Genomic DNA, 15,954 nt, shown 5'->3' with positions numbered 1-15,954 from the left:
ATCCCCAGCTCTAACCTAACCTTATGTCCTTCAGACGTGTATTCACTGCACCATTAGCACAGGCAGCCTTGAGAAGGGGAGGCTGCTCTTTACCTGCATGTAGCTTCTGGTATTTTGGCGGTCTGTTCTGTGGATAGCACACGTTAAAAGGCAGAAATGTTTGTGGGATGTCTGAACCAGCACGGACTACTGAGCGTGCTTGTTAGTTGAAATTAGAGTGGATCTGGCATTCCCTTAATTGAGAATATAATTTAAAAATCAGATCTTGTATAAACCTGCTGCCTGCTTGCTCTGGGTTGGGGTCAGGACCACGGTTGTGTGGATCATTTGCTGAGCGTCAGGTCTTTCGTCCTCAGCCTCATAGGGGAACTGTTCATGCTAGGGCACAGGCTGCTTTTGAATTCTTGAAGGCAGCCCGATCTGCTCCCCATATAACAACCAGCACAACCAAGAAAAGGCGACGGGTGATAGTAGTAGGCGACTCTCTTCTGAGATGTACGGAGGCATCCATCTGCTGACCTGACACACTCTCTAGAGAGTTGTGCTGCTTACCGGGGACTCGTGTCAGGGATGTCACCGAGAGACTACCAAGCCTCCTACAGCCCACTGACTATTATCCGCTTCTGTTGTTTCACATGGGCACCAGTGATACAGCCGGGAGCAGTCTGAGGAGTATCAAGGATTACAGAGCCCTGGAAGTGGTGGTAAGGGAGTCTGGAGTGCAGGTTTTTTCCTCAGTCCTCCCAGTCAAAGGGAAGGGTTTTGAAAGGGCCAGTCGAATCTGGCGAATCGACAAATCGTTACAGGACTGGTGCCACAGCCAGCGGTTCGGCTACTTAGACCATGGGACTTGCTTTGAGAAACCTGGTCTACTGGGGGCTGATGGGGTCCATCTGTCAGAGAAGGGGAAGACCGTCTTCAGTCATAGGCTTTCCAAGCTGGTGAAGAGGGCTTTAAATGAAAGCTGCCAGGGCAGGGGAACCTCAGTCCATCCCACTCTACCAGTTTGATGCCAGTGCCAGCAATAGATGCCCAGAGCCTGGAGAGGGTTCACAGGTCAGCAGGAGAGCAGCACAAGAGCAGCACAAAGGAATTCCAGCCAGTCAGTCAGCTTCATCAGGCACCCAACTTAAATGCCTCTGTGCAAACACAGGTAGCATGGGGAATAAACAAGAGGAGTTAGAGACAGCGGCACGCCTGCAGGGCTGTGATCTTATTGGCATCGTGGAAACATGGTGGGATGGCTCCTATGACTGGAGTGTTGGAATGGAAGGATACAGGCTCTTTAGGAAGGACAGGCAGGGGCGACAAGGAGGGGGTGTCACCCTCTATGTTGGTGACCAGCTGGGGTGCATGGAGCTCTGCCTGGGGATGGATGAGGAGCTGATCAAGAGCTTATGGGTCAGGATTAAAGGGAGGGCAGGGACAGGTAACATTATAGTGGGGGTCTGCTACAGGCCACCCGACCGGGAAGACTGAGCAGATGAAGCCCTCTATAGACAGATAGGAACATCCTCACATTCACAAGCCTTGGTGCTCAGCGGGGACTTCAACCACCCCGATATCTGTTGGAGGGACAACATGGCAGGGCATAAGCAATCCAGGAGGTTCCCTGATTGTGTTGATGATTGATAGCTTTCTTCTCCAAGTGATAGAAGAGCCAAGGAGGAGAGGTGCTATGCTGGACCTTGTTCTCACCAAGGAGAGGCTGGTGGGGAATGTGAAGCTCAAGGGCAGCCTTGGCTGCAGCGACCATGAAATGGTGGAGTTCAAGATCCTTAGGGCAGTGAGGAGGGCACACAGCAAGCTCGCTACCCTGGACTTCAGGAGAGCAGAGTTTGGCCTCTTTGGGGATCTGCTTGGTGGAGTACCATGGGATAAAGCCCTGGAGGGAAGAGGGGCCCAAGAAAGCCGGTTCATATTCAAGGCTCACCTCCTCCAAGCTCAGGAGCGATGCATCCCAACAAAGAGGAAGTCAGGCAAAAATGCCAGGAGGCCTGCATGAATGAACAAGGAGCTCCTGGACAAACTCAGACACAAAAAGGAAGCCTACAGAGGGTGGAAGCAAGGACAGGTAGCCTGGGAGGAATACAGAGAAATTGTCTGAGCAGCCAGGGTTCAGGTTAGGAAAGCTAAAGCTCTAATAGAATTAAATCTGGCCAGGGACGTCAAGGGCAACAAGAAAAGGGTCTATAGGTACCTCAGTGATAAAAAGAAGACCAGGGAAAATGTAGGCACTCTCCAGAAGGAAACAGGAGTCCTGGTCACCCAGGACACGGAGAAGGCTGAGGTACTCAACTTTTTTGCCTCGGTCTTCACTGGCAAGTGCTCCAGCCACACCGCCCAAGTTGCAGAAGGCAAAGGCAGGGACTGGGAGAATGAAGAAGGCCAAGTGCAAGGTCCTGCACGTGGGTTGGGGCAATCCCAAGCACAAATACAGGCTGGGCAGAGAATGGATTGAGAGCAGCCCTGAGGAGAAGGACTTGGGGGTGTTGGTTGACAAGAAGCTCAATGTGACCCAGCAATGTGCATTTGCAGCCCAGAAAGCCAACTGTGTCCTGGGCTGCATCAAAAGAAGCATGACCAGCAGGTCAAGGGAGGTGATTCTGCCCCTCTGCTCTGCTCTGGTGAGACCCCACCTGCAGTACTGTGTTCAGCTCTGGGTTCCCCAACATAAGAAGGACATGGACCTGTTGGAGCAGGTCCAGAGAAAGGCCACAAAGATGATCAGAGGGCTGGAGCACCTTTGCTATGAGGACAGGCTGAGAGAGTTGGGGTTGTCCAGCCTGGAGAAGAGAAGGCTCCGGGGAGACCTTACAGCAGCCCCCCGGTACCTAAAGGGGGACTACAAGAAAGCTGGAGAGGGACTTTTTACAAGGGCATGTAGTGAAAGGACAAGGGGTAATGGCTTTAAACTGAAAGAGAATAGATTTAGATTAGATGTAAGGACGAACTTCTTCACTGTGAGGGTGGTGAAGCACTGGCACAGGTTGGCCAGAGAAGTTGTGGTTGCCCCTTCCCTGGCAGTGTTCAAGGCCAGGTTGGATGGGGCTTTGAGCAACCTGGTCTAGTGGAAGGTGTCCCTGCCCATGGCGGGGGGGTTGGAACGAGATGATCTTTAAGGTCCCTTCCAACCCAAACCATTCTATGATTCTATGATTGATTTCAAGGCCAATCTGCCTAAATACTAGAATATATAGGGCATGAAGAAATATTACGTGCTGCACCGTACTCTCTTATTTCACATGTCAAGCAGTGTCTCCTTCTGTTTATGGTTCAGTGCACTGTAAATTCTGAGTTATGGTTTCATCACAAGACACTTATTTTACTAGTGTTGTGTTTTGCAGGCTTGTTGATTGATGTATCTGTTGTTTTAGGTGAGACAAGGGAAGAGAGGACGTTCAGGAACTGGATGAACTCCCTGGGTGTTAATCCACGTGTAAATCACTTATATAGGTAAGAGGAGGTATTACACTTCCTTCAGATGATAAATACAGCCAGCAAATTGTTTATGAAAACATAAAACCTTCTGGACCCTGTAAGAATATATGCTCCTTTTTTTTTAGGAAACTAAGTTTACCTCTACTAATAGTTTAGTTGCGTTCCTTTTCTCTGTTCTTTGGAGAATGATATATCTTTTTTATTGTTTTTAGTGACCTGTCAGATGCCTTGGTTATCTTCCAGCTCTATGAAAAGATCAAAGTGCCAGTAGACTGGAACAGAGTGAACAAACCACCATATCCTAAACTGGGTGGCAACATGAAGAAGGTACAAAAAGCTGGAATAGCTCCAGTAGCGATGCCTTATCCTCAAAGAATGTCTATATAATTTCAAACAGCAATGTGGGCACTGATGTTGCTCTCAAGTCCCAAGTACAGCGCATTAAATGATTTTTTGTCTAGTCAGTGAATAATTTTTCATCCTGAAAAAGAAATACATTTGACTCACTAGCTCTGTTGACACGTGAACAGTGTTTGTAAAGTAAAAAGATTTGACACTTTTTGTGTCAATATTTAAAAATTGTATTTGCAGACCACTTTTGCTACTGTTTTAGTCACCAATTATAATGCATCTTCACCGTGAGTCATATGGCACCAGCTTAATTGCAGCTGTCTGGATCACTGCCCTCCACGTCAAATGAAGACAGTGATGATAAGCATTCTTGACCAGATGCTTCAAGAACCGATCACAGAGTTGCTGCTAAATACAAAGCTTTCTCTCAGCTATCTGGATGAGTAATTCCATCCAGTTAGGCCAGAGTGATTAACTGACCTAAAATATTGACTGGGACACTAATCCTTTGTCTCAGTGCAATGCCATGATGCTGGAGGTACCCATGAGCCATAGATTTGTATTTTCCACGGTAATCTGTTTTTCAGGCCCTGATGATGAAGTATAATATTTCCTTCTACGTTAACTGCTTCCCATGGTATTTTGGGGATGGAACTGGCTGCTGGTAGTCAAACAGCTGTATTATCACAGAGCCCCAAAGCTCCTGTTTGCCCAGGAGGATCTGGCTTAAGCGATCCAAAGAATTTAAAGTAACAGTGTCTTGTCTTTTCTTTTTCTATATTTTTTAAACCGCACTAATTGACTCTGTCATTAACAGCTTGAAAACTGCAACTATGCAGTGGAACTGGGAAAGAATCAAGCCAAATTTTCCCTTGTTGGCATTGCTGGGCAAGATCTGAATGAAGGAAACCGTACACTCACGCTGGCCTTAATCTGGCAATTGATGAGAAGGTATGGCAGTCAGACACAAACTTCGGAGTGGTTTGCTGTACTCAGTTTGCATTGTAATAGTTTCCTGATGCTATCACTTACTGAGGAGGCTCTACAGGCTACAGCTTTCTCACTCCTCTGTTTACGCTTATATGCAAAGACAGAGTAACCTTTTGCTCACTCCTAGTTAGGGATGCGATCAGGAAGCACATTTTCTTGTGGGCAAGGCCATTACAGTCAGTTCATGCAGAAGATTGTTATTGTCACTATCTCTATAGCATGAATAAATGTTCATTGCATGGAAGACAGAAAAAGAAGTTGAAAGGTCTCTGTATCAGGAGAATGTACTGGAAACAAGGAATTGATGCAGAAGTTTTGTAATCTGCTACCTGAAGTGGATGCAACTCAGTAGCTCTCCACGCTTTAATGTAATTCTGTGTGTGTGTGTGTTTGTGTAGGTTTAAGAGCTCCATAATTGGATGTAAAGAGACCCAGTGGTTAGGAACTGAGAACAGACTAAATTCAGTCTATAAAGCAAGGTATAGGTTTATCAGGCAGGTAATTAAACTAGGGATGTGATTCCTTGCCATCAGTTTGGGATGTCTTTCCAAGGTGTGTGCTGACATACAAGCAAAAATATTCCAGGCTTGTGTTTATGCAGAAGGTCAGTCTTAGATGAGCATAAAACAATTCCCTTCTGGCCTTGAAGTCAGTGATTATTTTTTTAAGCACTATGAGAATGACTCATTTACACCAAGATCCACTAAGAGGGACCTTTTAGGAATTTTGAGTATCAAAAACTTTTGACACTCCCAAAACAGCGATTAGGGAATTGGGGATGAATTAGACCCATTAGATTAATTATCATGTTATAATATAATTCATAAACATTGTGAGGGTGCAGGAAGCAGGTGAATATCAGGTCTAAGAGAACTGTTGGGGTGACCCCAGTCAAGCTGCGCACGTACAGGATGGTTCTGATGGTTCATTTAGGCAAATGCAGGTGTCCTGACTTCCCACTTAAGGTACACCCTGAATATCCTTGAAGACATTGGTGGTGGAGAGAAGGTCAATGATGAAATCATTGTCAGCTGGGTCAATGAAACACTGACTGCAGCTGGGAAGGATTCAACCATCTCCAGTTTCAAGGTATAGTTTTTTGTTAGAAGTCTCTGCTTAGGAATCTCTTATTCATAATGCTCTTGTGTTATGTTGTATAAGTTGCCTGTATATAGATGTATATATGCATATACATGCACACACTACATTATGATACAATTGACTACACAGTTTGATTATTTTTCACTCCCTTTTAAAGGCATGCTCAGATATACAGATTTTATTCAAGGGGCTTTAGTATGAAAAGGTAACAGAAACTCGAAATGAACATAACAGGAAACACCTTGAATGCCAGTTTGACAGAGGAAATCAAAGTATGGAGCCAGAAATGATGACTGGAATTAAGCAAGAACTGCTGTGCTGTTGATTATTAAACAGCAATTACAAATGACAGTATTAAAGAGAAGAAGAATAGCAATACGTTTATAATCTGGTAGTACCATTTAGGGGTATCTTGCCCTGTTTTGCAAGGTACCGTATAAACACAGAGATGCACTAATTCCAGAGTGCTTCCCATTTTGCTAACGTACCTGTGACACTTCCCAAGCTGGGGATCACTCAGTGGATGTAAATCAGCAGTTTGCACCGGGCGAGGACAGATCCTTCACGTAAGGAGCTCAGGAGTCACACGGCTGGTCCCCTCGCACCTCCCATCAGTAGATGTGTATCAGTGTCATCTCCCCACAGGAAACAAATTCACTAGCTCAGCACCCCATCCTTTGCTTTAATGATGTCTCATCCATTGGGGGAAAAAAAAAAATCCTTGAAAGTGTTCTTAGTCTGCCTTAGATGAAAAATGATGCTAAGCAGCCCTTTGTGAAGATCTAAATGGTATTTGACTGAGCTGTCCATTGCTTTTGAGCCTAGACTCTGGCTTTGTGGGAGATCTGTCATCCTGTTCTTGCATCTAATTGTGTTTTTCATCTATGCAGGATAGCAAAATCAGCACCAGCATGCCAGTCCTGGATCTCATTGATGCCATTCAACCAGGATCAATCAAATATGACCTCTTGAAAACAGAGGACCTGAATGATGAGGAGAAACTAAATAATGCTAAGTATGTTCATGCCAAGTAACACTTAACATGAGTTACCTGCTCAGGCTTGCCTGACTCTGTCTTTGAAAACTCTTCTGCTATCATTCTCATCTGGCACAACCTCAACTGAGAAATACCTCCAGAGTTGGAAGCATGAAGACTAGGAGTTAGGCAGTAAAAAAGACTATCAATGGAAATGAAGTGTGTAATGTTGTAATTCCTGCTTTATAATTCCCTTGAAGGGATCAAAATCAGTTGGCTTTACAAGCTCCTATTTTCTCTTATTGAATTTAAAATTCTTTCAGAGATCAGGGAACAATGCCAACAATAGTGAGCCATGGAAACCAGTGATTAGAGGTCATGATACCTCTTTAGTCACATACAGGTGGAGCGAGGGCATATTTAAGAGAGAAGGGGGAGGACAGGATTCATGCCTGAAAAACTGGTTTTATGGACATGGATATTGATTTTTTTTTTTCCTGAGCGCAAACCATTTCCTAGCAGAGGTCCAATCCGGGGAGCATCTCCCTTTCCTTTCCGAATTATACAGATCACCTCCCGGTCGATCATCAGTTTAGGTTCTCCTTTGCTATGTGGCAACTACAAAAGAAAAAAGATGACTGTAAGGCAATCAGAGCTGCCATCACTTTTATAAAGACTTTGCCCCAGTTCTATTTCCCACCATCTGTTCTCTTTCTTTCCTTGCAACCCTATGCGTGCTTCTCTCCATACTTAATTTCTTCAACCCTCTGCTGATGTTTTCCTCTTTTCCCCTCCCTTTCTCCCCGCCCCCCCCCCCAACATATTTCTCTGCATTTGGGGGAGAATTTCACAAATGTATGTGCTCTGCAGTGGGAAGAACCTGGGGTTTTCTAGCTTTTTATGAAAAAATAAGAGACAAGAGACATACCCACTGGAGAACAGCCAGTAGCCGTGCAACAGTGCCCTCTGAGCAGGGAGATGGCAAGGTCAGCTTGCAAATTCTGTGTATGACTCAAGCGGAAGAGAAATCCCTGAATGTTGATTGCCAACAACACTGATCTCCACCAACATCAGCCTTCTGCTTTCCATCCTTGCGAATTTGTTTATGTGCAAAGAGTGACTTGTGGAGATTGAGGGGGAGCAAAACCAGAATGGCTGGTTTTAAGGAAAATCTTTCAGGGGATGGGAGACTAAATGTTTCATACCAGAGTTTGACCTGCAGTCTCCCATGCTGCAGGTAATCAGTGCTCTAACCATCAGGGAATACACTCTACCTTTTACTAGAAATGTAGTTATCTGTGAACCTGTCTCATACATTCCTACAGAAAAGTTTAATTTTGATGAATCAGTAAGAAAGTTCCAAACCCACTCTGGTATTGATCACGTAAAAAACTTCTTAACAGAGGGAAAATTAATGCTACTGCCCTAATTTATTTCTTTGTTTTGTTTTTTTTTCACCCCTGCAATGCAGATACGCCATCTCTATGGCGAGAAAAATCGGAGCAAGAGTCTATGCCCTTCCAGAAGACCTGGTTGAAGTAAAACCCAAAATGGTCATGACAGTGTTTGCTTGCCTTATGGGAAAAGGCATGAAGAAAGTTTAAAGCACAAAAGACTTGTACTGATGCCTGGTATTCACCCTTTTGATTCCCTCAAACTGGATGCTCTTCTCCGTATGAAGGAAATATGCAGGGTACTCATGCTTTTAAGGCATGAATGTTATACACCGTTCCAAATCGTACAAAAGTTGTGTATCCATATGTATCCAGGAAATGTTTTGTTTTGAACAGTGATATGTGCTTGATTTCTTTGCCTTATTTCCCACTTTGCTAGATATAACCATTTCATATTCCTGAATAAGTTTTCAATAGCAAGGCCTATACGTATCCTTTTATTAATGGATACCAGGGTTTTCTGTCAGAGGTCACCTGGAGATCTTTGTCTTGGGAGGTACAGACAGCTTTTAGGATTATGAAATGTTATATACTGCTTCTGCCTGAAAATGTCTTCATGCTTTTGGTAGCATTTCTGCCATACTTCCCTCCGGTTTGCACCTGGGGTAACAAAAGGGGTTTCCCCAAGCCAATGCAAGTATTAGTGACTATATTTTTGGAATAGTAGGATCCTCTTGGGAAATTCTTGTGGAAAGAGAGAAGTTTTGGGGGTCTGTGATGTGTTGCTGGTATGTGAATTGAGCAGTACTTTCCCCTCCAAGTTATGCCTCTGCCGTCAGTGGCATTACTCACAGAGTACATTACTACTCACTGAAAAAAACATACCGTAACCTGGTCCTCCAAGAACACCCAAACTCTGGAACCTTTGCAAGAAATGGTCTCCAAAGGCTAATTCATTTTTATGTCATAATACACTTAAAACATAAGCAGATTGCAAAGCATGATAGAAATGAAAACCATGTTAAAGAAGCTAAGGGGATATACTCAGTCAGTAGCAATACGATAAGACGTGAACCAAAGGGACGCAGAATGATATATTTATATAGCGAATAAAAATTAAACTCGGTTAACTTCACAAACTTGCACTCAAAGGGCTGTGGCCCTGATTCAGGAGAGCATTTAAATCTGTGCTTGCATATGAAACACATACTAAAATGCTTCCCTGAACCCAAGCTGGGATCCTCCATGGAGCTAAATCAGCACAGCTTTGCAGCTAACAAGGCGCTGTCAGTTTGCTTCAGTCGAGGACCTAACCCTGTCTACGGATAGTCAGTGGGATATATTTGCACTGAATCTCTTCCTTGGCATGAGTCATTTACTGTTCTGGCCTTTACGTGGATTTTACTGTGGTGAAATGCAGAAGGAGGGAATTTTGCCTTAATGCAATCCCGTTGACACAGTCTCAGTTCCCTCCCTCTCCCCCTCCCTCCCCTCCAGCCCCTTCAGAATTGCCTTAATAAAGAACCAATATTCAATGACATGAGAAGTCTCTCCAAATAAAATGTTCTATAAAGCCAAATGTGTAGTCTTTGCTTTTAGTAATGGATGTGCTAATGGGGAAGTGTGTATTGTATAGCTGAAATAGGGACAGATTTTAAAAAACCAACTGTGGGCTCGCTAAGGATGTGTCTTCCATATTGTTATTGAAACCACAGATTGCAGAAAGCAGGAGGAATTGTTTCCTAGGTCATGTCTGCACATGCCACTCTGAGACATGGCCAAAGATGGGACAATCTGCTGGCTGGACCTGCAGCCTGACCCAGTATGATTATTTTCCCCATTCAGCACAATACCCATCACCCTCTTCCTTTGCTTATATACCCATAAACTTTGCTTCTTTAAGCATTCTGTGATGCAAACATGCTACTTGGTTTCTGTACTAATGGTCAGATCCTATTCCTGATCAGATCTGGCTGCCCTGTTCCTCTCATGAACCTATGTATTTAATACAGGGTGGGAAAGGTACAGCGTCCTAAGACCCGTTCCATCTCACCACATTATTTCCCAGCGCTGGCAGAGGAGGAGAACCTCTCGAGTGTTAATACGACGGAGACATCACCCCAGCTTATTGCCTCGCAAGGGGGAGTTACCGGAGCATGGTCCCTACGCCGTTCCTCCTCTTTTCAGGTGTAGGACCCGCTGTTGCCTACAAAAGGGGATGCACCGAAAAGGCGGCTGGTCTCCCCTTACGTTGGTTGACTCGGGAGTCCTGCAGAGATAAACCAGAGAGAGGAAACCGCAGGCAGAAACGGCGACCGCAGCATTTCTCTCGGGTGGGATGACCATGTATTCTGCACGTACGTGCGTGTGTGTTTGCAAACGGCAGGGCCCGTTTCCAGCTGGATAGACAGTTCAGACCTGAAACGGTCAGATAACCCTGCCCGAAGACAGCCCTGCTCTGGGTTCCCCGTCTCAGGGAGATGCCCTCACCCCAGACTCAGGGGCGGACGTGAGGGATGATGTAGATGATGGATGGGAGATGGTAGCAGCACCGGGGGGGACGGGGGGCTTTTCCCTCGGTCCCAAATGAATGCAGGCACTTGCTATCCCCAGAAAGAAGAAGGGATTTTCAGGCATTTCCCATTCACCGGCCCTTAGCAACTCTTTTTTTTTTTTTTGCACGGGGGTAGGATTTTTAGAAGAGCCTGCTGAGAGAGGCAGGGAGAGGAGGCTTTCACGCATCACGCATGTCCCATAGGCAAGATGTAGGACTTCAGGGGCCCTGGAGATCGAAACCTGCCTCTAGCTCAGGCTCTGGAGAGGGGCCAAGGTGATGTACACTGTTATTCGAAGCATGTTTTGGGAAGAGGGCTGCTCTTCCTCCTCCTCAGCATCCCAGCACCGGAGGCAGGCATCCTGCCATACAGCCCTCCCCGTTGGTAGTCCCCTGTCCCCAGGCTGCATTTTTGGGACCCTGTGTCTGAGCCCCAACATGCAGCTCTGCACCAACAGCAAGCCCTGGCACCAGTGCAGCAGGGAGAGCCAACCACGAGATGGCAGTCACTCTATCTGGAGTTTTAGAGACTGGCATGCACCAGCTCTGAAAATGCTCTCCTCTGGGAAACGGAGAAAAATTGGGGTATTTAACCCTAAGCAAAACGCTAGCACCTGCCAGCGTGCAAAAGGGAATAAGTGCTGTTGGCAGGGATACTATAGTAAATGTCTTACCAGATCTTCATCCCTATCTCTGTAATCTCCCTTGAAAAATAAAGCTGTCATGCACCCAAAGGTGTGGGAATAGCTGCCTGCTGGTACAGCAGTATAAACGTTTTCACTTTTCAATGCACCTCTGTTTAATTGGGTATTCTTGTTTATTTGGTGGACTTGAGGTTTTGCTTTCATGAACTGGTAGTAGGAGCCTGTAACAAAGGTCCCAGCAGATGCTGAAGGGGTTAAACCCATGACAAACATCACAAAAAACCAGGATCTGGAATTTTTTGCTGTTGCTTTTCTCCAACTTTTTCCATCATTCTTGGAGAAAGCAGCTGACTTTGGGATTCACTCCCACATCAAGCTGGCTTTGTAAGCACTTCCATTATTGACTTTCATTGCACAATTAATCATAATTTTCAATGCTTCAAAAAGGCTTAGACATTCATATGAATAAAAATAAAGCATCAGCAGTTAGACTAACTAGGAGAAAAAAACCATGAGGGCAATCAATCCACATGCTTCAGGGTACAGTCTGATCACCAGATGGACTCAGAAGGAAATATCCCCCCATAGTGCAGTAAAGCATAATTAGGTGCATGATGAGGATTTTACACCTTCTTGTAAATCACCTATCCTGGCTAGAAATCACCTATTCTGGCCTTAGAAAGGGGATAGCAAGCAGTATGGCTGGCTGCTGTGCTCTTCTTGTACAGATAAACTCATGTTTCTCCTTCCTCCAGAGATGGAATTGAACCAAAACCCCAACCTGACATCATTCCTCCTTCCAAGTGCAGCTTCATCCTGCTGTGAGCCTGATGACAAACTTCAGGTCTTGTTGCCCATGGCTGCCTAACGGAGCAGCAGCTGCGATCTGGCTCCCGCTTGGAAAACAGGACCCCGTCTCTGGCAGATGGCTGCAAAAAGCACACGAGCAGCACCGGTCCTACAGCAAGTACTCGGCTACTGCCGCTTTCACCTTGATGGACAAACGGATCCTGGTGCCTCTGATCTTACAAACCCATGTGTTGAGTTGCTACTGTGACTCTCCAGGTCTCCATCTTCTGCCGCTTCTGGCAGCCTCCTCCACTATCCAGAGAACGGACTTGTGAAGAATTGGGGAGCGTTTTCCTCCAGGCTGCTCAGCCACTTTAAGTCCAGTATTTTTCAGGCAAGCAGACAAGGCGAGCAGCAGAGAGTAGCACCACTGAATGCCTGAGCCTCATTGCCTGCTGTGTGGTGAGCAATGTCACACTTAAAATTTACCCACAAACCTAAGAAGCTGTTCATTAAGTGAGACAGTAAATAGAGGAGCTCTGCCTACTGGTAAGGTGATATCTGTGGACTTCTTATAGCTTAGCGCGGGCAAACTCTGAATTAGGACCAACATCACTCAATAACGTTCTCATTTTATTCCTATTTTTTTACATCAATCAGTGCTCAGTGGCGGTTCTCTTCTGCCACCGGGAAAAATGTGTCGTTCCCCTGATGGTTCCTTTGCTGCTCTGAAAGTAACACACAGCTCTGAGTCTTAGTTCTCATTAGGTAAAATGACTATATTTTTAAAGCATTGTTTTTCATTGCACCTTATTTATTTTTTGTGCCCTGATCACTTTTTAAAGGCAACAGTGTTTTACAGAAAACCTAATTTGCTCCCAGGGTGCAAGCTACTATTGCTGTTACAGCTCCACGATAAATCATTCAAAGCCAAGAAGGGCCGGAATTCCCACAGGCCATGTGCTCACAGGTAATGATATGTCTGAAATTTGTGAAAAGAGCAGAAACCTACACAACCGATGATGCATAGAAGCACTGCACTCCCTCAGGGCAAGCGCTCATTTAGTGCACTTAGTGTTAAGGATCTAAAGGAACACGGCAATGAATATCCGTAAACACACAAAGCATGGAGAGGAACCCCACGCGTCCACTTGGGAAATCTCCTAGCAGATGATTGAAGTGCACGGTGCCGCTTTGACTCACACAGGTGGAAAAATGCTGTCCCATTGCCAGGCACCTCCGGCAGCCCCTGAATTTGTCCTGGCTCTTCCCTGCAGTGAAGCAAACTGGAGACCTCGGAGCACGTGTGGGTTTGTCACTGAGGTGGGGAGATGTCTGCTGACCAGCTCCCCCCCCCAGTAACATGCCCTCCTTTGGTTTTGCAGCCCTGGAGCAGAACACCCTGCATGCCTGAGAGGTGGTGGGTAAGCCTTAGGGGCATCAACCTCTCCATGCCTTCTCCTCAAGACCTGCGTCTGCTTGGGTGCTAGTGAAACAGTCCCATGGTTAAGTAACATGCCAGCGAAAGTCTCGATCAATTATCTATCAGCCACGTCAGTGAAAAGTAACAGATCTCCGAGGAGAGATGCTGGCCCTCACCACCAGCCCTACCTCCGCTGCTTGCTGCACTGTCAAGTCACGTTTCACGTTAAGGTGCCCATGTGCTGATCAGACCTTGCAGAACAGTCAAATGCCTCTAGAAACTTCCCAAATTTGCTGTTGGAGCCACATTCTAGGAATATAAGTTCTGCTAATTTTAGAGGTTTTGAACTGTGCTAATGGGACCTGTACTGTCAAAAACCTCCTTGGCTTGCCAAGCTTTCCAACACATGGGAACAACCTACTTAGGGCAAGAGGAAATGGCCTCAAGTTGCACCAGGCGAGGTTTAGATTGGATATTAGGAAAAATTTCCTTATTGAAAGGGTTGTCAGGCATTGGAACAGGCTGCCCAGGGAAGTGGTGGAGTCACCATCCCTGGAGGTGTTCAAAAAACATGTAGACGAGGCACTTCAGGACATGGTTTAGTGGGCATGGTGGTGTTGGGTTGAAGGTTGGACTCGATGATCTTAAAGGTCTTTTCCAACCTAAACAATTCTATGATTCTACGATTCTGATACAGGTTCAGCCTCTGCTCACCTGGTGGCACCCATTCGGGAGCATCCGGAGGCTTTGAGCTTAGTAGAGGAACAAATTCTCACATGGTCGTTTCACTCCATGCTTCTCATACAAGCTCTGGGGATACCCAGAGCCGTGACAGAAATCCCTCTCTAGCCTACAGCGATCTCCTAAAGGTTTGGAAATACCCCGAAGAGGAATCATGGGGCTTTCAGAGCATGGTCCTTGGATGCAGATTGCAGAAGCTTTCAGCACAGATGCCCTCTGTTGCCCGAGCAGTCACACCACGCTGGGCTGGAGCAGCCGTACGACGGTGTCACGGCTTTGCTGGGGGTCTGCAACTGCGACACTGAGAGTCCACCGTTGGAAAACTCACCTCTCCCCCATCCCTGGGTGGACAGAAGAAAAGGCAAGTGCCTATTTGGATGCATTTGTACAAGAGCTGTTCTGCTGGGACAGCGATGCGTGGGCTGCCAGTGAGATGTGCCTCTCCGAGGTGGGGACCACAGGGGTGAAAGAAAGAGGGGCAGGAGCTTTGCCCCATGGAGTTTCTCTTCACCAGCACCCTCGAACAGGTCCTGGTGTGGTCCTAAAAGCGGATTCTTTACCCGGTGTGCGACAGACCAATCTCACACACTCAGGAGAGATGCTGCAGAATAAATTCTGCGCAGGGTGCTCCGTGGACTTTCCACAAATCAAACACATCGGGTTCATCAGGCGTGTGCCTTTTACACAGTAAAAATTGCATCTAATTTATGAAACTACTCCTACCTGGTACGTATTCAAACTATCTATCTGATGCATATGCATAGGATTACATAACCATGACACATCAGATGCCTTCTCCGCACGCGCGGGGGTCTCGGCTGGTCTTCGGTGGTCGTTTGAGGAGGTATTCCCTCCTCGCTTTGACCACTAAGTCACTCTGTATTGGGTCAGTAGTTCATTTTCCTGCCAAGAGGGATGCACCATCAATCAGGAGGAATAGAAAGGATCAGAACTGGTGCTCCAGGTGAGGCACGATGAATCAGGAAGAATAGAAAAGATCAGAATGATCTTGGCTAACTAATTCAATTTAAAACAGGACTTTCTAATCTGCCACAGGATTTTCTATATCTGACATCACCGGCATCCTCCAAACCAGTCCCGGCATCTTCCAAAAGCCCAAAGGAAGGGCCCACTCTTCTAACCTCTGCCAGATGCCATGCAAGCAACGTGAGCAAGTGCGAGCAACACAGAGAAGAGCAGCAAATGCTGCTGATGCACTCAGAGACAGGCGGAACACATCACTGCTCCAGGGCTAATTACCCTCCTGATATGTACATACATACCTATGGACGTAGAGAGGGGGAGAGGTGTGCATCCATTCATTTGCACCTTCGCCAAAGCGTGCTCTCCGTAGGTGGTACTCGGAGCAACTTTCTCAAGTGCTCAGTAGCTCTGCCTGGAGTGCTGCGGCTCCCTTTGATATCCGTTGTTTATCAAAGTTCAACTTGCTTTGCAAGTGCTCCTTGTTAAGATACTGGCAAATAAATCAATATCTACTGGTAATAAGAAAACATGAGTCACTTGAACAACATATTGTTTGGGTGGGAGTT

General features: G+C 46.0%; 2 protein-coding genes across 5 annotated transcripts in view; both read left to right on the top strand.

Moving 5' to 3' along the window:
- LCP1 (lymphocyte cytosolic protein 1) overlaps positions 1-9,832 on the top strand; it is a 50,948-nt gene extending 41,116 nt beyond the window's left edge. For all 4 annotated transcript variants that reach the window (XM_052786111.1, XM_052786112.1, XM_052786110.1 and 1 more), the window contains 6 exons: positions 3,378-3,456; positions 3,654-3,768; positions 4,610-4,743; positions 5,748-5,871; positions 6,774-6,898; positions 8,331-9,832. In XM_052786111.1, the coding sequence (XP_052642071.1) occupies positions 3,378-3,456; positions 3,654-3,768; positions 4,610-4,743; positions 5,748-5,871; positions 6,774-6,898; positions 8,331-8,463 (710 nt within the window). In that variant the 3' untranslated portion in view covers positions 8,464-9,832. The remainder of the gene's footprint in view (positions 1-3,377; positions 3,457-3,653; positions 3,769-4,609; positions 4,744-5,747; positions 5,872-6,773; positions 6,899-8,330) is intronic.
- Positions 1-15,954, top strand: part of CPB2 (carboxypeptidase B2) — a 277,528-nt gene that overhangs the window by 237,018 nt on the left and 24,556 nt on the right. The window lies entirely within an intron of this gene.

This window comes from Harpia harpyja, chromosome 4 (genome assembly GCF_026419915.1).
Source record: "Harpia harpyja isolate bHarHar1 chromosome 4, bHarHar1 primary haplotype, whole genome shotgun sequence".
In the NCBI taxonomy this organism is placed as follows: domain Eukaryota; kingdom Metazoa; phylum Chordata; class Aves; order Accipitriformes; family Accipitridae; genus Harpia; species Harpia harpyja.
Note: the sequence above shows the minus strand (reverse complement) of the source record. Positions and strands in the feature narration are given on the sequence as shown.